The 23,305-nt window shown below is 47.2% G+C and overlaps 1 protein-coding gene across 3 annotated transcripts in view; it reads left to right on the top strand.

Annotated features, from left to right (window-relative positions):
* The window catches only part of ASAP3 (ArfGAP with SH3 domain, ankyrin repeat and PH domain 3), an 80,440-nt gene that overhangs the window by 52,810 nt on the left and 4,325 nt on the right, over positions 1 to 23,305 (top strand). For all 3 annotated transcript variants that reach the window (XM_083454882.1, XM_083454880.1, XM_083454881.1), the window contains exons 8-25: positions 92 to 167; positions 959 to 1,045; positions 2,196 to 2,305; positions 4,275 to 4,344; positions 6,293 to 6,380; positions 8,935 to 8,983; positions 9,939 to 10,126; positions 11,431 to 11,564; positions 13,178 to 13,272; positions 13,434 to 13,614; positions 14,383 to 14,468; positions 15,671 to 15,786; positions 16,521 to 16,588; positions 17,660 to 17,767; positions 18,991 to 19,234; positions 20,130 to 20,403; positions 21,176 to 21,347; positions 22,476 to 22,598. In XM_083454882.1, the coding sequence (XP_083311008.1) occupies positions 92 to 167; positions 959 to 1,045; positions 2,196 to 2,305; positions 4,275 to 4,344; positions 6,293 to 6,380; positions 8,935 to 8,983; positions 9,939 to 10,126; positions 11,431 to 11,564; positions 13,178 to 13,272; positions 13,434 to 13,614; positions 14,383 to 14,468; positions 15,671 to 15,786; positions 16,521 to 16,588; positions 17,660 to 17,767; positions 18,991 to 19,234; positions 20,130 to 20,403; positions 21,176 to 21,347; positions 22,476 to 22,598 (2,269 nt within the window). The remainder of the gene's footprint in view (positions 1 to 91; positions 168 to 958; positions 1,046 to 2,195; positions 2,306 to 4,274; positions 4,345 to 6,292; positions 6,381 to 8,934; positions 8,984 to 9,938; positions 10,127 to 11,430; positions 11,565 to 13,177; positions 13,273 to 13,433; positions 13,615 to 14,382; positions 14,469 to 15,670; positions 15,787 to 16,520; positions 16,589 to 17,659; positions 17,768 to 18,990; positions 19,235 to 20,129; positions 20,404 to 21,175; positions 21,348 to 22,475; positions 22,599 to 23,305) is intronic.

Below are 23,305 nucleotides of genomic sequence, written 5' to 3'. Positions count from 1 at the left end.
TGCAAGCTAACTTCACAATGTTCTCTCTCGCCCTCCCTTTTTGAAACATTTCTTTTGCTGATTGAAAACGACAACACCGAAACATTTCCAGCTTCTTCCAAGATGGCTGGAAGGCATCTCAGAACCTGTACCCATTCATTGAGAAGCTAGCAACGTCCTTACATGCAGTAAGTCATTAACCGATGTCTCTCATCTAAAGCATTTGCAAGGGACTCTTAACTGTACCTGCAGCTCTGGACTAAAGCATTGGCTTAATGCAGGGTGGGGGATCTCAGGCCCAGGGACCAAATTTGGCCCCCCAAGCCACTCTATCTGGCCCCCGAGACTCTACCCAGGACACACACCCCTCACTGGCCCTAGTTTGCACCTTCTTGAGTGTTTTGCCTGACTGGAAAATATACTTGAATTCTGACAATGCCTCTTGCTGGCTTGGGTGGAAATTAAAGAGGGGCTTGTATGAGTGTGTGTATAAGGAATTATTTAAGTATGTGTAACTGTACTGACCCATATTCCTCCTCTCTTCTGTTGTTCTTTCCATTGTGAAGAGACCCGTGTGGTTTTTCACCTATGAAGCTCCATAAATTTGAGGGTAGAGCTGAATTCTTTAAAAAACAAAACGAAGCCCAGATTTGTAGCATGTGGTTTGAGGGAGTCCATTGTGACAGAAGGGGTAAAACCGTCTGTCCTTTTTGGAGAATGTTCTGTCAAATAGAAATGTTTTGCATCAACCCCTCAAAGTTTGTAGAACCCTACAGTGAGATAGGTTTGTTCTGTGGGAGACTTCACTCTTGATTCTGCACCCCTTTAACTCCCTGGGATTAATAGAACAAGTCTCAACAGCAGAACAACGCCTAAGAATGTTGTTCGGAGGTGGCTGCTGCAATGTTAGTGATGGGGCTGGACTGGGTTTGTGCAGCCTGCACCTGATTCGCCTCTCAGCATCTTCCTCCCTTTCTAGCTTCATCAGGTGAAGGAAGAGGAGGTCAAGCAGCTCACTCGCATCCGCGACTCCCTCCGAGGCATCCTGCAGCTAGAGAACAAAGGGGTGAGTTTCCTGTGAGCACTTTTTGTGTGTGTATGTGAAAGAGGTTGCGCACACCATCGAGATCCCATTCTGTTTTAGTTTGAGGCTGGATGGCTTTAAAAGAAGATGAGACTATAGGTTAAGGCTATCAGTAGCTACTATTGTTGATCATTACATTTATTTTCCACCTTTCCTCCAAAAAAGACCTCAAGGGTGGCAAACATAATTCTCCTCCTCCTCCTCCAATTTTGTCAAGATTAAGCTGAGATGTTGTGGCTTCCCTAAGGTAACCTCGCGAAGTGGGGATTTGAACCCTGGTTTCCTGTGTCCTAGTCCAACACTCTCAGCCACTATACCACACTGACTTTCCCCATGATAGCTGTGTTCCACCTCCACTATTATTGGAGGCACTTTTTGTTTCAGCGTGCCTCTGAATACCAGTAGCTGGGAATCGTCAATGGGAAGGCTGCCATTGCACTCAAATCCTGCTTTCAGGAGCTGCTTCTTACAGGCTGCTGTGAGAACAGGATGCTGGACTAGATAAGTCACAGGCCTGATCCAGCAAGGGCTCTTCTTATGCTCTTATATCACTTGATTCATGAAATCATAGTTAATCATTTATGTTTTGATTCATTTAAATCTGGCTAGGTGTTTTGTATTGAAACAAGATTTTTGCATCACGCTTTGGTCATGCAGCTGATCTTGCTTATACAGTGGATGCTCGGGTTGCGAATGTGATCCGTGCGGGATGCACGTTTGCAACCCGCAGCGTTTGCAACCCATGTCTGCGCACGCACAGGTTGCAATTTGGCACTTCTGCGCATGCGCAAAGCGTGATGTAGCACTTCTGCGCATGTGCAACTGCCGAAACCCGGAAGTAAGCTGTTCCAGTACTTCTGGGTTTCAGCGGTCTGCAACCCGAAAAACCGCAACCTGAAGCGTCTGTAACCCGAGGTATGACTGTACATACCTTTCACCTTTAGTAGAATTGGCAGCGTCTATACTGCTCCACCCAGGTCCTTGAGCTAGCCTTGCTTGTGAGAATAGATTGCCTCCCAAAGGGATTTTGAGCCAGCGGCTATGTATCTGTGTGTGGAAGGAGGAGGTTCACAATGGGACACCCCATGTGTAGAATCGCTATATATGTTTCACATGTCCTTGCAACTCTCAGGAAAACCTCAGCAGGAAGAACTCCGGCAGTGGCTACAGCATCCACCAGCACCAGGGGAACAAGCAATATGGGACTGAGAAATCGGGTTTTCTGCACAAGAAAAGCGATGGGTGAGAACGTGCAATTGTCTTTGTGTTGGATCTCCAGAAGGTGGTGGCCAAAAGCGATACAAATGTCTCTTTGGGAGGGTTCTTGCATCTCACTTGGGCTCCAACAGGTACTGCGTGCACTTAGAGAGGTCTCTCCACACCACCCCTTGGAATTAGGCTTCAAAGAAGTATTCTGTTGTGGTGCATCTGTGTGTTTGGTGACCACAACAGATTCTCCAGTTTGCATGTGAGGCCATGGATCCCAAAAGGTCAACACCACCTGCTATACGGGATGGTTTGTCTGAACCATATTAGTGTTAGGATTGAGCTCTGGTGCAAAGCCAGGAAGCTTCCCGGCCGAGTGGGGATCTGATCCCTGATATCCTCATTCCTAGTTCCAACATTCTGACCATGATGCTATGCTGGCTTGTCACTGCTTCCTGATGAAAGCTTTCTATGTGATGCTAGTGACCCTCAGACCTGCAGTTTTTTGCCTTGAACTTGACACGGCACAGCCTAGGAACAGCTGTTCCTGCGTTTGATAACTATGTAGTCTTTCCCGGGATCCACCTTTAACCCAAACGTGCATTTGGGGATCCATTCTGTATATTTGCATGGTGGTTAGTCCTGTTGCAACCACCTTAGACCAAGTTATGGACAAGTGTTTTAATGAGCTCAAGCATTCAGTTTCTCCTGCTAAGCTTGGTTGCTCATGTCTGTGTGTATATGCCTGTTGCAGATAGAGTGCTGTTAAATGACCTTTCAAGCCTTAATTGTATTTCAAGGATCACCAGCACTCATATAAATAAGCCAAGATCTTGAGATTGGCTCCAGAGTCTCTGCTCTTGACTCCATCAGATTGGAGGGCATAGCAGATGGGATCTTTTCAGTGATGGCCCCATATTTTTAGGGTCTCCCTCCTGCGGGAGATGCATCTGGCTCCATCAATACAGGCTTGTAAATGAGCCTTTAAAACCCCATTTCTTTTCATAGCTTTTAGCTGACATGCTGAACTGAACGACTTATAGTGTTGCTGTGTTTAAGTAGCCTGGTTTAATCATTAAATTTATTTTATATGAGCATGCTACTAGTCTATGAATTATTTTAAGCAACTGTATGTTTATTTGAATGGAGTTTTTGCTGTCTTGTGCTTCTGTTTATTTTTCTATAACAGGCTCTCTTGCAAGGGCTTTCCCCGAAAAATTAATCTAGAATTATGTGAAGTGAATGAATAAATGAGAATAAATCTCTCTGTGTGTCTGCATGCGCACATATGGGCACACACCCATGTTTCATCCAGCTGACTTTTTCTGCCACCTGTTGAAGATTGGCCTTTAAAAGCGTTTGCCTGCAATGATCACCCTGCAATAAAATTATTTAGCGTTGAGGGTGCAAAAATGCTTCCCCACACACAACCATTAACTTGACGGGATGCTTTGCCAAAAGAAAATGCATAAAGGTAAAGGTAAAGGTACCCCTGCCCGTACGGGCCAGTCTTGACAGACTCTAGGGTTGTGCGCCCATCTCACTCAAAGAGGCCGAGGGCCAGCGCTGTCCGAAGACACTTCCGGGTCACGTGGCCAGCGTGACATCGCTGCTCTGGCGAGCCAGAAACGGAAACGCCGTTTACCTTCCCGCTAGTAAGCGGTCCCTATTTATCTACTTGCACCTGGGAATGCTTTCGAACTGCTAGGTTGGCAGGCGCTGGGACCGAACAACGGGAGCGCACCCCGCCGTGGGGATTCGAACCACCGACCTTTCGATCGGCAAGCCCTAGGCGCTGATGCTTTTACCCACAGCGCCACCCGCGTCCCTCCAAAAATGCTTCCCCCCACACAACCATTAACTTGACGGGATCCTTTGCCAAAAGAAAATGCATGCCAAGTCTCTAAAGACAGGAAGTCCAGCATTTTGCCATTTGTGACTTCCAGGGGAGATAATCTGGGATATAAAACTGCATTTGCGCTGCCTTTCTTTCTTGGTGTCCCAGGATTCGGAAAGTGTGGCAGAAGAGGAAGTGTGGCGTGAAGTATGGATGCCTCACTATTTCGCACAGCACGGTACGTAGGGCTTATGGGAGGTGGGTGTGGAAATTCTTGCCCAAAGAGTTGCCTGCTTGCCTGAAAGCTACAGGTGTGTCCGCACTGATGTGCATTGAGGTTTTCTAAAGGAATTCCTTCAAGGCTTTAGCGAATGTGCGATGTCCGGGGTGGGGCAGGTGTGCGTGGTTGGGGGAAACCGCTGGAGGCTTGCAGGATAGATTTGACCTGTGGCTGGAGGTTCCCTAACTCCCTTCTGATAGCTATCCCCACACGAGAGCCACTGTGTGGTAAAGAGGTCAGAGTGGTAACCCTAGAATCTGGCAGAGCCCGGGTTCAAATTCACACTCAGTCATATGAAACCCACTGGGTGTCTTTGGGTCCGTCCCTATCTCTCAGTCTCTCCTCCCTCAGAAGGCTGAAAGGGAGAGGGCGGGAAAGTGTCTACGCCACCTCCAGCTCTTTGGAGAAATGGAGGGAAGTAAGTGTAATACAGTGGTACCTCAGGTAAAGAACTTAATTCGTTCCTGAGCTCCATTCTTAACCTCGAACTGCCCACTTTAGCTAATAGGGCCTCCCGCTGCTGCCGCGCCGCCAGAGCACGATTTCTGTTCTCATCCTGAAGCAAAGTTCTTAACCAGAGGTACTATTTCTGGGTTAGCGGAGTCTGTAACTTGAAGCATATGTAACCTGAAGCGTATGTAACCCGAGGTACCACTGTAATAACGAAATGAAATGAAATCATTTTGCCTCTCTCGGCTTGCCCTGCTAATATCTTGCCACTCTGTTGAAGGTGGTTTCTGATGGGGCCTGGGGTTAGCAGGGAGGCTGGGCCCCTGTTGGGTGTAGTGAAGGGTTAACCTTCTGTGCCTCGGAGCACAGCCCCCAGGTCCCTTTTCTGTCCTTGCTTCACCTCTCAGAACTCATTTTCCATGTTCCCTGGCCAGCTCCTCTTTCTCCATTCTCTTTCATCCAGTTTTCTTGTAGGTATTTGTTTCCAAACACACCGCTTTCCTTTCCTTTGGACCACATCAGCGAGGCTGAGAGGGGGTTCTTGCTGTCTGGGCAGCCCAGGATCTCCATGTACACGGCCTAGGCTTCCACCTCGGGGACGTCACTTTGGTGCTGCTAATCCAGCAGTTTGACTTCACCCCCAGAGGTGCACTCCATTGTCTCTCAAGACAGATGGGAAGCCAACAGCAACGTGTTTCATTCCTTTCCTAACTCGTACTGTTTTCTTTTTGTTGCCTGTGTGGTCCTCAGACCTTCCTGTGGTGGTCATAACCGCTTCCCCCCCTTAGTGGTTATGGATTGCTGCTTATGTCAGGTCTGGTTTTGTAAATTGCTCTTTGATGTGGTAAAATAAAAACAGAAAACCCTAAACCCACAAGGTGATTTGACCAGGTTTCATATGTGTCTAATATGTGGTTTGAATATGCCCTCGTGCGGTTAGAGCTGGTATTTTCTGTGCCAGAGAAAATCCTATAGCAGGGATCACCAACCTTTTTCAGCCGTGGGCCGGTCCACCGTCCCTCAGACATGTGGTGGGCTGGACTATATTTTGGAACGAATTCCTATGTCCCACAAATAACCCAGAGATGCATTTTAAATAAAAACACACATTCTACTCATGTAAAAACACCAGGCAGGCCCCACAAATAACCCAGAAATTCATTTTAAATAAAAGTACACATTCTATTCATGTAAAAACACACTGATTCCCAGCCTGTCCACAGGCCAGATGGAGAAGGCAATTAGGCCACATCTGGCCCCCGGGATTTAGGTTGCCTACCCCTGTCCTATAGCCTCCATTCTACTGCTACGTGGTACATTGTAGGTACAGAAGAATCTTGCCCATTCCACTTACATAGTTTTCCAGTCTGAAGCTCAGGGAGCTTGGGGCGAATAGAGGCCATAGGGAAGAGTCTGTTTGCTTACTCTGCTACCATTTCTCTTGCCTTTTATGCAGATAAATCGGCCTCCCGTCAAGTTAAATCTGTTGACCTGCCAAGTGAGGCCTCATCCGGAGGATAAAAAGTCCTTTGACCTTGTGACACGTAAGTGAATTTAAACCGCTGTACTTCATGTACCCTGCAGGCGGGATTGAGTGGGCGAGACCAATAGCAGGTCTGACAGTCAAGAAGGCAGTTTCTGCACAATGCTGTAGGGTAGCGAGGGGCGACGTGGGGTTGTCAGCATTGGAAGATAGCTCATCTAAGGATCTTGTCATCTGGGCAGCCCAGGAACTCCATACACTCCCCAGGTTTGTGCCCTGGGGAGGTCACTGGTGCTGCTAACACAGTGGTTTGAATTCACCCCTGGAGGTGCACTCCATTGTCTCTCGAGGCAGACGGATGCCCCAAACGAACAACAACGGGTGGGATTCAACTATGTTGTTGCATGCATGGAATGAGGGCATGGTAGCATGGTTAACTTCAGTTTATTGGCATTTATCTAACTCTTACAACTCATTTAGCTATGGGTTGTTGTTGTTTTTTTTTTTTTTAAAAAAAACCCAATATTTTCCTAAACATTATCAAGAGCATTGATAACATCAAGGAGTTTTTCTGAAGCAAAACACTTGCTGCTCTGCAGGTTGAGATGAACTTTGCCCCAGAGGTCAGCTGCAAATCAGTTTAATCTGAAACTCTGAAAAACAAACATTTAAATATGTTCATTTTTTAAATAGTGACTTGGGGGGTTGTAATTTTTTTAAAAAAATACACAGTTTATACTAAACCTTCAAACATTTTCTGTTCTTGTAATTCATATAAATATCTTTGCCCACTGCACAATATACAATGATGCATAATAAATAAGAAAATGCAAACACTTGAACTGTATCTTGGAAATCTGTTGTTTCAAAACATCACAAACAATATCATTTCTTCATGAATCCTTCAGAATTTGCCTTCCTGGAATTGTTGTAATATATTTTTAACCTATCATTGAGAACTGTGAACTGATGTGAAAACTACAAATATATATGCCTGACTTGGTATGTATTAGCCACATGTAAAGGGTTTGTTCATAACTATTGGTTGGTTGGTCTTTGGTTGATTTGCAGTAGATCACCAAGGACACATCACTCCCAGTATTCTAACCACAGCAACAACTCTTACCCATTAACAAAAACAAAACAAAAAATAGAATTCTGAAATGAACAAAACTTGGGTGGAAGAAACCAGGACTGTATTTTTGTGTGAAAGGACTGTGAGCACATTTCTGCTACCAAATACAAATTCCTGGGCTGAGACAACACTCACAGGTGCCCTGTTCTTTAGTTCTGTGAATGCCCACCCACTTTATAAGTCTTTTTCTTTTTTTGCATGAAGTTGCACATATATGCTTAACATTTCTGCTCTTTGCTCTTTATGCCTAGAGGCTGGGGACTATGCAGGGGTTGGCCCCGCCCTAGATTGAGGGACTGTCCAGGATTTGGCTTAATGCAGATGACAAACCCCTTTAATTCCCCCTGGTCCAAGCAGCATTGTCCTCCAGCTACTGCTGTCCCACAACTTCTCCTGCATAAATCCAGAGATTCCTTATGCAATTGATATAGATCTCCTATTCGGATTGTTGATGTGTAGGGAAACTCCATATTTAGGGAGGATAAATTAGGGGCTGCAGTAGTTGGAGGAGGGTTTGCAGTCTGCATTAAGCTGCATGTAGATAGTTATGCAAATAAGGGATCGAAAGTGACGTTCAGTGATTGGATAGTTCTAGAAAATTGTTACAGTTACATTGTACTGGAGCTCTATATAAGCAGGCTGACTGAACCCTTCAGTTCAGTTCTGTTCTGGCCTGTGAATAAACAAGAGCTGTTTGAAGAATTGCTATGTCGTCTGATATGTTCACCCACAACACTGCAGCATATTCAGGCAGCTGCCAGAGAGTCTAACTACCGTATTTTTTGCTCTATAGGACGCACTTTTTCCCCTCCAAAAATTAAGGGGAAATGTGTGTGCATCCTATGGAGCGAATGTGGGCTCCTTGGCTTCAGCGATAGCAACGCGAAGCCTCCGAAGCGCAGAGGGAGAGTTCCCCCCGTGCTCTGGAGGTTTCGTGTTGCTTTCGCTGAAGCTGCCTGAAGCTCCCGGAGCGCAGCGCGAACTCTGGAGAGTGCCTGGAGAGCGAGAGGGGTCGGTGCACACCGATACCTCTTGCTCTCCAGGTTTCGCTTCGCTGGAGAGGCGCTGCACAGTTTTCCCTCTCTGCGCAGTGCCCCTTCAGTGAAGCAGGAGGAGAAATGGAAGGGGCTTCGTTGCTCCTGCCGCTTCGCTGAAGGGGCGCTGAGCAGAGAGGGGGAGATTCCCCCCTCCCCCGTTCTCCCCCTCCTATGGTCTGGTGCGTCCTATGCTCTGGTGCGTCCTGTAGAGCGAAAAATACGGTATCTACCATTTGGGAACATGCAGCTGCATTGAGGGTACAGTTCTTTGCAGCTGAGATTGCAAGATTCCTGGACTGAGCAGCTGGATAGCCACTGAGCTCCCTTCCCATTTTAAAATGCCATGAACTCTGGTTGTTGTTGTTGTTGTTGTTGTGCTACAAATTGAGAGAAGTTTCATGCTTCTTTACTCTTTCACCCACCCAAATTTCCTCTCCTTACAGATAACAGGACTTACCACTTCCAAGCAGAGGATGAGCATGAATGTATTGTGTAAGTCCCTTGCTGCTTGCTCTCTCTGCCTTAGGCCTCCTGCCCCTCTGATTGGGGAAAACAAGCATTTGCTAAGGGGGAAATAAATATGTTCTTACTTCTGTTCCTGCTGTTACATCCCTGGTTTCTTTTGGGGTTTTTTTCTCCCCAAAAGCCCATTGCTCAGTGGTAGAGAATCTGCCTTGCATGCAGAAAGATACCATGTTCAACCCCTGGCATTTCCAGATGCTGGTCTGAAACCCTGGAGAGCTGCTGCCTGCCAGTTTTCCCCAAACTATCCTGGGAATGATAGTTCATGGATGGTACCGAGAGCTGTTAGGAGACCCCTGTTCCCTGCACAGAGCTACAGTTTCCAGAGTGGTTTAACAGTCCATCCCTCTACCCAAGAAACACTGGGAATTGTAGCTTTCTGATGGGAACAGGGGTCTCCTAACAGCTCCCAGCACCCTTAACACGCTACGGTTCTTAGGAATCATTTTGGGAAGGCTGTGAAAGTGGCAGGGTCTCTGCTTTAAATGTATAGTGCAGGTGGGATGTCAGTGTGGACAATATTGAGCTAGGTGACCCCAGTGGTCTGCTATTTCGAATGCCTAGTAACTTTTCATCTTTAGGTAATAGTATCATAAGATCTGGAGGGCAATATCCTGATATTTATAAATAAAGCAAATCTGTTTTGAACTGTTACTACCTCCCAACACCGACAATTATTTTTTCCATGAATGAAACAACCCAAATTTTATGTTTTGTGTGTCCGTGTTAAATTCGTATTCACCTGTATTGTTGTTGTTTTTTTAATTCCTAAATGTTACTGAAGTATGCGCTCTTGTTTAAAGAAATGGAAATATTTCTTTAAATGTAAAAAAGGTCTTTCTTTAGTGACTGCAGTCACTAAAGGCATTTGTCCTGGCCTGCGAATTAAATGGGTTCCTGATGGGTGTTCTTTCCCACGAACCAGGTGGGTGTCGGTGCTCCAGAACAGCAAGGACGAAGCACTCAGCAACGCTTTCAAGGGGGACCCAGGGGGGTGCGTGTCTTCAGCCGGCAGCATGGCAGATGGGGGGCTGCAAGAGCTCACCAAACTCATCATTGGCGAGGTGAAGAACATGCCAGGCAACAGGCAATGCTGTGACTGTGGAGCCCCAGGTAGGTGCAGCAGGGATGGGTGCTGCAACACAACATGAAAGGATGTCGATGCCACTGCCTTGTCCAGAGTTTCCCAGTACTTTCCCCACCTTAAAATCGCAGCAGGGAGAAGAGGAATGCTTAACTGAGCAAAATCCACCTTTGCTCAGCAAAGCACACCTGCATTTTCAGACCATGAAGTCGTAATTTTCTGGAAGGAAAATGGTTGCCACTTGTATGCTTTTATTTACCGTGTGGGTCAAGCTTTTATTTTTGTTAAGAAGTTCAGTTCATAAGTTGTTTGGCTACAACTGTATTTGGTTGCCTTAATAAAGGATTTGATTGGATGCGACCTCTTACAAAATCCAAGGCCCAAGTCTCAATAAGCTTTCTGATCCAATGGGAATATTTCTTTTCTTATTATTATTAGTTTTTCCTTTATTGCTCACAAGTATATCTTTACATCTTACTTTCTTACAATTATACATACTGTTTTTAGAGTATGTTCGTACTTATTATTATCATAGATGGACAAGTATTACTGTACACAAAAAAGATGAAATTTTATAATCATAATATTCCTCATAAATGAATGACTTCTCTTCCATTTTGTACTAATAAATGTATTGCCTATATTTAAAGCCCTATACGGCCTAGGACCCTCGTACCTACGGGACCGCCTCTCCTGGTATGCCCCACAGAGGAACCTACGGTCTGCAAATAAAAACATCCTGAAGGTCCCAGGCCTCAGAGAGGTTAGGCTGGCCTCAACTAGAGTCAGGGCTTTCTTGGCTGCGGCTCCAATCTGGTGGAACGCTCTGTCACAAGAGACTAGGGCCCTGCGGGACCTGACAACTTTCCGCAGGGCCTGCAAGACAGAGTTGTTCCACCAGGCCTTTGGTCAGGGCCCAGCCTGACTTCCTCCTCTGGCAACCTGCACAGAATTTTGCTTAACGGTTGCCATTTATTTGATTTTAATTAATTTTTATAATGAAATGTTTTTAGAATGTTGGATTATTTGATTGTTTGATTATTTGATTGTTGTTAGCTGCCCTGAGCCCGGCTTCGGCTGGGGAGGGCGGGATATAAATAAAATTTATTATTATTGTCCAATGGGAATATTTCCATGTCACCCCAATTGAAATGGATGAGGGCTGTGCCAGGGAGTCTCTCAGCCATTGCCTTCACTTCCATGGGGCTTCCAACAGCTTGTACCCACTGTCCTTTTGTAACCTGCTTACATGTCAAGGTGGGAAAGGAATGAGTCTTGGCAGGGAGAAAACACCTTTTTCATGTAGCATCTCTGTACTTGGCTTCTCTCTCAGATCCCACGTGGCTCTCCACCAACCTTGGCATTCTGACATGCATCGAGTGCTCAGGGATCCACCGTGAGCTGGGGGTGCACTACTCCCGAATCCAGTCTTTGACCCTGGATGTGCTCAGCACTTCTGAACTGCTGGTAAGCACAAAGGCTGTGCGTTGGAAACAGAGTGAGCCTTCCCCCCAGTGGTGTAGCGTGGGGGGTGCAGGGGGTGCCGGCCGCACCGGGCGCAACATCTGGGGGCGCGCGCTCGCACTCGCAGCTCTCTGCCCCTACCTGGCTCCACGGGTTAGGGGGCGCAAATTACTTGCCTTGCCCCGGGTGCCGACAACCCACGCTACGCCACTGCTTCCCCCACTTCTGTTTTGCCTCCTTACTTCTCTCTTTTTTGTAGCAACACTGCCAAAGTTGCTTCCTCCATGGTGGCATCAAATTCTTTGGCATCCTGAACCCACCGGCACAACAGTGGGAAGCTAAATCTGGTGTAAAACCAGGTATTTTTGTGCCTACAAACAGATTTTAAATCTAGCAGGAACCGGCTAAGTGCCCTTGGGGTTGGTTTAGATGAGGGGTAGAGGATCTCTGACCCTCCAGGTGTTGCTGGACTCCCAACTCCCATCATCTCCAGCCAGCATGGCCCAGTGGTCAAGGATGATGGGAGTTGTAGTCCCAACAACATCTGGAGGGCCATAGTTTCCCCAGTCCTGCTGCTTTAGATCTCTTCTTGCATGACAGTAGCTGCTGTGTCCCTAAGAGCAACATATTGTAAAGCAATGCCACCGGGAAAGGCAGAAGCTTGATAGCCCAAAATAGGAATAGGGAACCTGTGCCCCCCCCTAAAGCTGCTGGACTCCAGCTCCCATCAGCCCCAGCCAGAATCGGCAATACTCAGGGGTTATGGAAACTGTAGTCCAGCGTATGTTCCCCACCCTGGCCCTAAAATAAAGAAGGAAAGGCTCCTTGTGGAGAATTAATCAGGGACCCCTTTTCCTTTTTATACTCTGCCTTTTCATACCTTCAGGGTGGTTGTGGGGACTTAAAATATATATATTGGGTTAAAATGCCATCATTTTCTTTTAGCGTAGTTTAGATTTTCAAGGATAAGAGAAAGTAATCGAAATGCATAAACATATTATAGAAATGTATCCAGAGCAAATCATCCCATCACGGCAACAAATACAAAAAGTTAAGCAGCAAAGAGTTTCCTAAATCCTCTTATCCCTGTCCTTCTCTAACGGCTCCCTAAACAAAAGAGATTTCACTTGCTGTCCGGAGTAGAGAAGGGAGAGGGGAGGTCTTTTGCCTTGGATTGCCTTGCCAACTAGCCAAATGGACACCTATGGGAAGCTCTTCTACCTACAGTAATATTATGGTCACATGGCATCCTTAGGCAACACCCACTGCTGATGCCTGCCCTGGGCTTCCTTTTCATTTTCTACCCCCCCGGCCAGACAGTTGGGTCTAGCCTACATTCCCATTTCCCACAATGCCCTGTTTCCCTGGGGCATTGTGGGGAGCGTTTTTAATGGTGCGCTTTCATCGCTGCTCAGGGCACCACTGATCCTCCCAAACCATTGTCAAGAAGCCTGGGAAGGCCTCTTAAAACAGAAGAGGGGGCCCGGCAGGGAGAGATTTTGCCCAGGACCTTCCCCCTCCTACCCACCCACCCACCCAAAGCCTGTATGTCCTCGATGCTTCATGGAGATACGTCTCCCCTCCAGTAACACCGGTTCCTTTCCTTGTTCTTACAGCTGGCAGTCAGCATTGGCAATGCCAAGTTTAATGAAGTCATGGAGGCCACTTTGCCAGTCCCCGTTAGCCCGAAACCCTCCTCAAGCAGCGATATGTGAGTAGAAACTGAAATGGGGGGGGGGGGGAAGAGTGCATTGGTTGTTAACCAAAAGGTTGGTGGTTTGAGACCACCTTGGGACAGCTGTGGGCAGGGTTTCCTCCATTGCAATGGGTTAGGTGCCGTGTTTGAGACCTCTCCATCTTCCCTCCATGCAGGAATGCCCGGAAGGAATTCATCATGGCCAAGTACATGGAGCGCAAGTATGTTCACAAAGCAGCCAGGGATGAGCCTTGCCGCCTCTGGGAAGCAATCCGGAGCAGGGATCTCCTGGCTCTGCTTCAGGCCTTTGCAGAGGGCCATGACCTGTCCAAACCTCTAGCCAGCCCCGAAGGCCAGGTGAGCAGAATAAAACTGGGTGTGCATGCGGGGGAAACACTGGAACGAGGTGTGAGCCATCACTTAGCTAGCTGGAAGCATTTCGGCATCACAAGACCCCATAAATAATGGCCTGCCACATTGTGGTGGCTGGTTTCCCCAGCCACTCCGGCTGGCGTACAGCATATATAAGGTAAAGGTAAAGGGACCCCTGACCATTAGGTCCAGTCGTGGTTGACTCTGGGGTTGCAGCACTCATCTCGCTTTATTGGATGAGGGAGCTGGCATACAGCTTCCGGGTCATGTGGCCAGCATGACTAAGCCGCTTCTGGCAAACCAGAGCAGCGCACGGAAACACCGTTTACCTTCCCGCCGGAGCGGTACCTATTTATCTACTTGCACTTTGACATGCTTTCGAACTGCTAGGTTGGCAGGAGCAGGGACCGAGCAACGGGAGTTCACCCGATCACGGGGATTTGAACCGCTGACCTTCTGATCGGCAAGTCCTAGGCTCTGTGGTTTAACCCACAGCGCCACCCGTGTCCCGGCCACAGCATATATAAAACATAATAAAACATCAAACATTAAAAACTTCCCGATATAGGAGTGGTTGGTAGAGGCAGGGAGCCCAAACAGTAGAGCCAACACCCAGGCAGCTTACACAGGATTTCCTTTGACTTGTGGTTGATTGGTTTTTGTCCTTCCCCCACCTCATCTGACTTGATCTATCAGAGCAGAGCTCTAGCACAGAAAGGTTTGCAAAGTATTGCCTCTTTGCCCTTCTCATAGGAACCAGGTGAGCGGGCTTTGCATCTGGCTGTGCGCTATGCCAACAAGACTTCCCTCCCCCTGGTTGACTTCATTATTCAGAACGGGTAAGGCTCAGCGTTGAGAACTCTCCACTACCTATAGACAAGGAGGTATGCAGGAAGGCAGAATTCTGCACATAGAGTTGTGCAATCAGGTTCAGTTGGATGTGATATCAGTCTGCCTAATAATGGCCACAGCTGGTGGGTGCTGGTAGAAATGGAGCCACTGAGAAATCAGGGTCACCCCCAAAGAATCCTGGGAAGTGTAGTTCATAAAGGGTGCCAGGAATTGTACCTTTGTGCCAGGGAACTGCAGTTCCCAGGAGCCATGCTCTTTTAATGTATGGTGCAAACATGACCAAGGAAGAGTTATCAAGCTTGCTTAAGGGAATCTTGAGTTTTGCAAAGGTACAAAATCTTTAGACACAAAAACTTGAGGAGAGCCCTGCCCTCCCAAATAGCCTGATAAGAACTGAGCATGCTCAGTGGGCACAGAATGTGAGAAATGTTAGAAAGAAATGTAAAACTAGAGGCGTGGGGATAGAGAAATGGAGTGTCCTGTTTGGAAGGAATGGCTGAGAAGAACCCTGAACTCAGAGGAACATAGAAAGCGGCTTTACCCGAGTCAAATCATTAGCTCTTCTAGCTCAGTATTGTCCACATTGACTGGCCATGGTTCTTCAGGGTTTAAGGCTAAGGTCTTGCCCAGTTTTACATGGAGATGAGGCAGACTGAACCGGTGTCCTTCTGCCTGCAGCCTCTGAGCTGTGGTCTCTCTACTCTCATTAAGTTTAGTGTATTATTGTTGATGCAGGTCGCATTTGCAAAACGTATAGGTGGAATTCAACTAAAATTTTGCGTTAGTGCAAGGGGATTTCCCCTCCTCTCTTCCTCACCCCCCCATCCCGTGCACACACTATGCCACCCCAAAATCTGCTCTGGAGGGTTGAGGGAACCCCCAGAACAGATTTAGGGAGAGACTGTTCTGTTGCACAAGGAGAAATCCTGGTGCTGACGGAATTATCTGCTTAGTGCTGCGTTGCACACAACCCCAAGACTCTGAATTTCTGGCTAATTCAGACTTTTTCCTAAAGTAAGGGCATGAGGGGGTGACTGAGAAGCCTGGAGAGAGGAGATGGGCATGAGGAAGATTAAGGAAATCGCCCCTGCAGCCATGAGAACTGACAAACTAGGCTTTGTGTTTTCAGTTTCTTTTTTTAAAAAAGCTGGATTTTGTCTTGTCCTTCGTTTGTCTTGTCTGTGTTCAGGGGAAATCTGGACCGGCCCACTCCAGATGGGAGCACAGCCCTGCATTATGGGGCCCAGTATAATCAGCCCAACTGCATCAAGCTCCTGCTGAAGGGGAAAGCCTCTACAAATGCAGGTAGGATATGTCCCCCAGGTGACTTCCTCTAAGATGTGCAAATCCGTAAGCACGCTTCTCTTCAGGTATGCACAAAATGAGCCTCGGTTTGGTTATTTCATAAAATTTATACACTGCTCGATTGCAAAAAACATCAGAGCAGTTTGCAAAATAATAGTAATAATTAGACCATAAAATTCTTGGTAAAAGCAGTTAAAAACAACAATTTAAAGTGTTCCGGGAAAAACTGACGATAAACTAAAAGCAGGTTAAAACACACATTGGCATTCTGGATAAGCTCGCCTAAGCAAAAATGTTTTTAGCAGGTGCCGAAAAGAGTACTTGATAAGTGAAGGCGCCCGGCTGATGTCACTAGGCAGGGAGTTCCAAAGTTTAGGTGCCACCACACTGACATGTATTATGTGGCACCTGTAACAGGAGCAGTTCTGCAGATTGAAGCGGATATATATGGGGCAAGGAAATCTCGGAGGCAAAGTTATTAAGGGCTTTCTATACTGATAGCAGCAACACCTTGAACTCAGCCCCATAGCAAGTCAGCAGCCAGTGCAGATCTGTGAGCGAGGTGTTATATGCTGAAGCATTCTGCACTAACTGCAGCTTCTGGCTCCAGCGCAAGGGATGCCCACATATGTCAACAGCTCTATGCCCTCTTTCAAGTGGGGGTAATATATTAAAATGCCCCTTCCCTCCCCACACCTCCTACAGCCTTGCTTTGTTTTTTTCTCTCTGTTCAGTAAATGCAGCTGGCGAAACACCTCTGGATGTGGCGAGGAGGTACAAGCATACTGAGTGTGAAGACTTGGTAGGTTGGGGGTGAAGCTAGGGGTCATCTGTGAAACATTGAAAGCCAACATGGTGTGATGGTTAGAGTGATGGACCTGAGATGCCAGAGCTCAATTTTTCGTTCAGCCATGAAGCTAGCTGGGTGATTTTTGCAGCAGGCACTATTTGCTGCCCTATCCTACCCCGTGGGGTTGCTGTGGGGGTTAAATAGGAAGGAGAGAATCTGGTATGTCATCTTGAGCTTCATGAAGGAAAGTTGGGCATTATCACTGTCCGTGGCCACATTCCAGACAGGCAAAGGCATTTGAGGAGGGTGTGGCTAAGGACTGGTGAGCAGTGTGGCTTGCGGAGGGGCCTTGAGGTCCAGGCAGAGGGGACCCTGCAAACAGTGCTTGTTAGTGAGCTGGAATTGACTGGCTATGGCTACAGTCCTAAGAACATTTACATGCATGCCTACTTAATTTAATCTGTATGCCACCTTTTCCTAGTTCAAACAATGCTCCAGGGTAGCGTGCAACATGGGGAAAAAAAAAAACATAATCACAACGTAACAAGAATGGTCCTAAACAATAAATAAAACACCAAAAAATATGCAACCAAATCGAGCATTTTCCATGTAAATTATAAGATCTAAAATTAAGATATAAAAAAAATCAGTAATTGCAACAACGCCCCCCCCCCCAACAACACCCCTGCCCAAGAGTCCATTCAGCAGCCTCAGCTTTTGTAGCTGGAGTCAGTCAAGGTTCCATCTTCCCAGGCCAGATGGAAAAGGTCTGCAGGGAGCATGTCTTCTGGGACTCACAACGAAAACGGTTTCTGGCCTTCACATTTCCTTGGTTGTTGAATCCGTTGAGCTTGGTGGGACTTACTTCTGGGTAGATATGGTTTGCACTGTTAGTAGCAGACCCATCGTTGCCTCCTGTAGCATTTGGAAGGATTGCAGTGCATGATTCCTTGGGGGGGGGGTAAGCCCCATTGTGTCCCCAAGCACGTTAGGTTTTGCAGCACTACATCACTTGCAGGAACCAGAAGGGTCTTTCTCATTGGTAAACCGACCATGGAGTCTCTGTGTCCGCTTTGTTTACAGCTGGAGCAAGCCCAGGCGGGGAAATTGGCTTCCCAGATACACTTGGACTACGACTGGGAAACCCCTCAGGAGTTTTCTTATGACAGTGAAGATGAGCTGGATGAGAAGGTGCTGTGTGTTAGGAGCTCTGACTGTGTTTGTCCTTATTCAGAAGTGGGGAGCCCAGCTCCCATCAGCCCCAGTCAACATGGCCAGTGGTTAGGGATCATGGAACTTGTAGTCTGTCCTACGCAGTGTAAATCCTCTGAAGGTATTTCTCTGCAAACCAAAGAACTGAAGCTGCTGTAAGGATGTCTTGCCCTCTGGTTGCCCTGGTAAATGATGTCCTGTGGTTGGGAAACCAGAGGGCACGTGGTTATGCAATTTGTTCTCACAAGATGCTGTGAGGGTTTTAAAAGATGGTCAGGCATTCATGGAGGGCAGGCTATGTTCTACCTCCATTGTCTAAGACGCAATGTTTCTGAATACCAGTTGTTGGGAATCACAAGTGTGGAGAGTCGCTGTTGCACACATGTCCAACTTTTGGGCTTCCCATAGACATCTGGTTGGCCACTGTGAGAACAGGATGCTGGACCTGATGGGCCTCTGGTCTGATCCAAGAGGACAGTTCTTGGGTTCTGAGGGCTGGACCTACATGGCCAGCCTGGGGTTGTACAAAGAAGGAGCTGGTAGAAGCCTTCAACTGGTTCATAAACATTGCATCCACAGTCACAGCTTGACTGTAACTTCATTGCAAGGTCCTCCACCTATCTAGACTGGCCCATTTCTCTCACCTCATTACTTTCTCTCCAGCCATGCAACCTCATGGTTTGAGGTAGTCTGTTTCTGATACCAGCTGGGAAGCATCAATGGGAGAGCTCTGTTGCCTTTGTATCCTCCTTGTAGGTTTTCAGGAGGCATCATGTTGGCCATTGTGAAAAGTGGAGTGTTGAAGTAGACGGGTCTTTAGCCAGGGCTCTTCTGGTTCACTCCTATGGCCTTCGCTCTTGCTCGTGTCTCACAAATCTCTTCAGATGTGCACCAATTTCGACACCATTTGCTGCCTCAAATTGGAATGTGCTTTTGTGCCATGGAGAGGCCCTTAAGACTCAGAGGAAGGGTTGGTTTCAGGAACTGGTCCTGAGTGCAGTGAAAGAAGGGAATGAGCATCTAGTACAGCCTTCTTCTAATGTCATGCACTCTAGATGTTTTGAGACAACAACTAGTATGACTCAGTGGTGAGAGATGTGGGAAGTTGTAATCCAACAAAGCCTAGGAGGCACTAGGCTGGGGAACAGTGAGCTAAGAGGTATAGGGATATTGAAACAGAGCTTTGCTGCTTTCTCCGATAGGTGAGCCCACTGCAGCGGTCTTTTGGGTCTTCATCGTCTCCGACCACAGGCCAGCCTGCCCTCTTCCCTCCAAACAGGTGGAGTTGCACAGGTATAGACATCAGCAACAAGACCTACGAGACCATCCTGGTCCCCTCACGGCCTGGCCTGCGAAGCTCAAAGAGTGAGGAGACCCCACCACCGCTGCCAGTCAAAAATCCCACCAGAGGGAATTCCAAGACAAAACCAGGGCAGAGTGCTTTGGGTAAGTAGAGCCAAGCAGTGACAAGGCTGACCACATGCTTTGCACAAAGGTGTGCATCAGAGCCCCAGTAGAAAAAGAGCAAGTCTATTGCAATTTGAAAATGAAGTGTGTATACACACACAGAGACACATATTATACAATATCTAAATTCACAATGTGGGTAAAACCCATGTATTATATTTATATTATACATACTGTATGTGTGTGTCTATGCATTATATCTTAGATTATAGCCAAGACCTCTACATGGACATTTTCTTGGGGCACATTGGCTGGAGAGTTGAATAAAATGGAACCCATCTTGTGAGCAAATAATTTCCCCTCACATTAATATTTATTATGTTACGTTTATGTGTACAGACATACTTTCTGATTCTTACATTCTGATGTTTGCATATCCAGCAGATGTTCTTGCCTTCAGTTTTGCAGTCAGTAATGCCGTCCCTGTAACCACCAAACTCCTAAGCAGCTGCCTATGTGCTCCGAGTAGAAAGATCTTAGCATCCATTGAGAGCTTGTATCCAGTATCTCCGTTAAGCACTAAAATCATTGCCCGATACCTTCTATTTACTGCTCATTCCTTTCAGGTACGAAGTGTCCAGGATATAGCCAACTAGGTTTTACTCCTAATAGACCCATTAAAACTAAAGGGCCTAAGTTAGTCATGTCCATTGGCATAAGCTACATCCATACTATACATTTAAAACACATGGCTTTCCCTGAAGGATCTTGACTTAAGTTATGGGTGCTAGGTATTATAGTTCTGTGGATATAGAGGACTCTGAGTATGGCTAACATTGACTACAACCCTCCATCCTTCTGTTTACTTAGCCAATGTAATTCTGAGATCTCGGTTTCTGCTTCAGTAGGTAATTCATTTCCCATTTCTTTCTAGACCCCTCAGAGTCCTTGCCTCAGTCGCCAGATGTCCCTGAGGGGCGGCACTTGTCCACTTCCAGCGCCCCTGGAATGCCAGATGGTGGCACGTCCCGGCAGCCGTCAAGCTTCCGCAATTCTGTGGAAGTCAAAGGCACAGCCTACTGGGAAACCTGCTCCGAAAAGGAAAGTGGCTCCCTGCGCAGAAGATCGGACCCCAGTCAGGCGACAGTGCTACAGCCTTCTCCTGGGACCTCTCCAGAACAAGGACAAGCCAACCCGGTCAAGTTCAGGTGAGATCAGGAGGTGTCAGTTGTGGAAAGGCCTGAAAGCCAAGCACCTTGTATGTTAGCAGCAGCTTCAAGGGCCTAGTCTAAGGTATGGTCACCATAAATGGCCTGGGGAAAACTGATTTTGGCACCACCTGCACTATACTTTTAAAACGGTATCGTACCACTTTAAGCAGTCATGGCTTCCCTCCCAAAGAATCCTGGGAAATGTAGTTTGTTAAGGTTTCTGAGAGTTGTTAGGAGACCCCCTGTTCCTCTCCCACAGCTGCATTTCCCAGAGTTCTGCAGAGAGAGGGATCAATTGTTAAAGCACTCTGGCTTCCCAGCATTCTTTGGAGGAAACCACAGCTGTTCAAAGTGGTAGGATGATGCTTTCAACGCATAGTGCAGGTGGAGCCTTTGCTCCCTTCTGTCCCGCCTCAACCAAACTAATGTTATTTTTAGGTCTGAACTGAATGCAGACCACCAGGCATGTATTGCTACCATTGCTCTAGGGCTAGGCTGGAAAACCTCGGGCCTGGGGTTCAGGACTCGCACTGGGCCACAGCCCTTACCAGCCTTGATCTGCACCTCCCTTGAGTGCTTTTGCCTGGCTGGAATGTGCCTTTGAAGCCTCTTGCTTGCCTGGGGGGAAAGCGTTTCTGGCTGGAGTGTACAAAGGTTAGAGTCACATCTGTGGCTCCACCCACTTTTGCCTGTGGCGCTGCCCTTTCCTGGCATGCAGGAGTTTCCTTGGCTACCCTTTGTTTACATGCACTTTCTCTTCCCTCTACAGCTCTGAGAGCACCCGATCCTATCGGCGGATCAGCAGTGGCTCCGTGGGCAAGCTGCCTGGCACCCCACTTTCCCCTCAGAGCTCTGGTTGCCCAGAAGAACTGCCTTCCTGCAAGTCTCCGATGCTGGCCCAGACACCTCCCCCCGTGCCGATGCCAAGAAGGTTTGCCCCGGTGAGTTCTGTGAGATGGTGATGCTGTCAGCATTCGGTATCTGGGGCCAATAGTCAGTGTGCATCCATTTCAGTAATCGAGCCATTGAGATGTAAGTTCAGATGATAAAGGCTGTTGTGGAAAGAGGTTGTGGTTGCCCCTAGAGGCTTCAGGCGAAGAGCATGTATGGCTGGTAGGATAGAATGATGGACCTCTCGTGAGGCAGCATGAGGTGTAGAACTTTCCTATGGTGATATGTGCAGGCTATAGCACAGGGAGAGGCAGGACTGTATCAGCTGAGAGCCCAGAAACTTTTGGCTTCTCCTCCTCCTTGATCTGTTTCCATTCCAGCTGCTTGTTAGAAGAAATCTGTAACTAAGGCCTAATACCTGAGTTTGCTTTTTCCCTCTTCCCTCCCAACCCCTTTTCCTTTTGAGTTGTGTCTTAATTGCAAGCCTTTAGGACAAGAACTCTCTAATTACAGATATTGAAAAGCCTCTGCAGGAGGCTTTCCTTTCCTCTTTTTCTTTTTTCTTTTGGTTGAAGAGTGGGCAACACGTGCTTTAGTAAATAATAAATTTATTTACTAAATAATAAATTTATTTACTAAATAAAATAAATAAGTATTGAATCTAATTATTGAATCTAATGTGCACCTTAATTTTCGGAACCTTGAAACCAATAAAAGTATTTGCTGGCAAATGTAAATGTGCCATCGAATCTAATGCGTACCTTGATTTTTGCAGTGTAATTTGGCCAAAAAGGTGAGCATTAGATTCGAGTAAATAAGATAAAGGGGTGCCCAGCAGAGATTGCTAAGAACCCTAAGGCTAAGTGTGAAGATTCAAACAGCTTAGCCACCCCCCCCCCAAAAAAAATCCACAATAAATATGCATATCAGGGATGATGTAGTCTTACAACATCTGGGAGGGGGAGGTGTCACAGGTTCTCCCCTGCTGGCTTGCAAAATGGGTGACAAGGCTTTCGGCAGGGTTGGGTAACCTGTGGCTAGGGGTGGGTAACTCTTCACCCTTTCATCAATGAGGTGCCTGTTTGCAATTCTGTTTAGGCTTCACAGAACCACTGAGGGCTGTGGAAAGGGAAAGAGGGTTGTGTAGAACTGACGACTACCGTTTTCCACTTTTGCAGGCTAAGGGACGGCCGAAGAGAGTCATGGCCTTGGTTGACTGCAAGGGGGACAAGGCTCGGGAGCTGACTTTCTCCAAGGGTGAAGTGATTGTGGTGACGCGGGAAGAGGATGATCAAAGTTGGGTGAGTGTTGCTGCTTCCTCCATGGGACAAAGTGGGGGAACACTGTTCCTTCTAGCTTGGGAGGGAAGGAAGGAAGGCAGGAGGACGGTACTATCAAAGGCGTGTTTTTTCCAACACGGATGTGTATTTGCAATGGACCTTCTGCACCACCACAATCATTTCCTTGTACAATTGCGCTCTTTCCCTTCTTTACGAGTGATGTGTTGAGGCTCCTTACGTCATACCTCTCCCCTTCCCCTTCCACTAGTGAAATCCACCTTTATAAGTGTGCCCGGTATTCCAGGAATGCTGTTCCTGACATTTCCCCACAGCAGACACCAGAAACTTCTTTTGCTCATCATACTCAGCAGTGGATACTCTGGTCGCTCTACTCAAATTTTGTCTGGGAAGTACTGGTGGTTGCTACGGACATGTTGGTTAAGCAGAGATTAGGAGGCTGTCGTGGTCACCACTGCTATTTCTGCCAATTGAAAAAGCGAGCCTCGTTGCAGGCATAGCCCATCAATTATACAGAAGGAAAAGAGCGCAGTCACACTCAAAAACAATGAAATGATTGCGGTCATGTGGAAGGTCCATTGCAGATTTGCACCTAAGAATGTTTTTTGCGGGGAATAATAAGGCAGGTCCTATGAAAGGTACATTTGCAAGAGCCTCTCTTTCGTCTGCCTTCCCCCACCCCTTTTGATCCTGTCTCCCTCTTGTTTCTC

Source organism: Podarcis tiliguerta, assembly GCF_965153285.1.
Source record: "Podarcis tiliguerta genome assembly, chromosome: 8".
Taxonomy (NCBI): Eukaryota; Metazoa; Chordata; class Lepidosauria; order Squamata; family Lacertidae; genus Podarcis; species Podarcis tiliguerta.
This window is presented reverse-complemented; position numbering and strand designations above follow the sequence as displayed.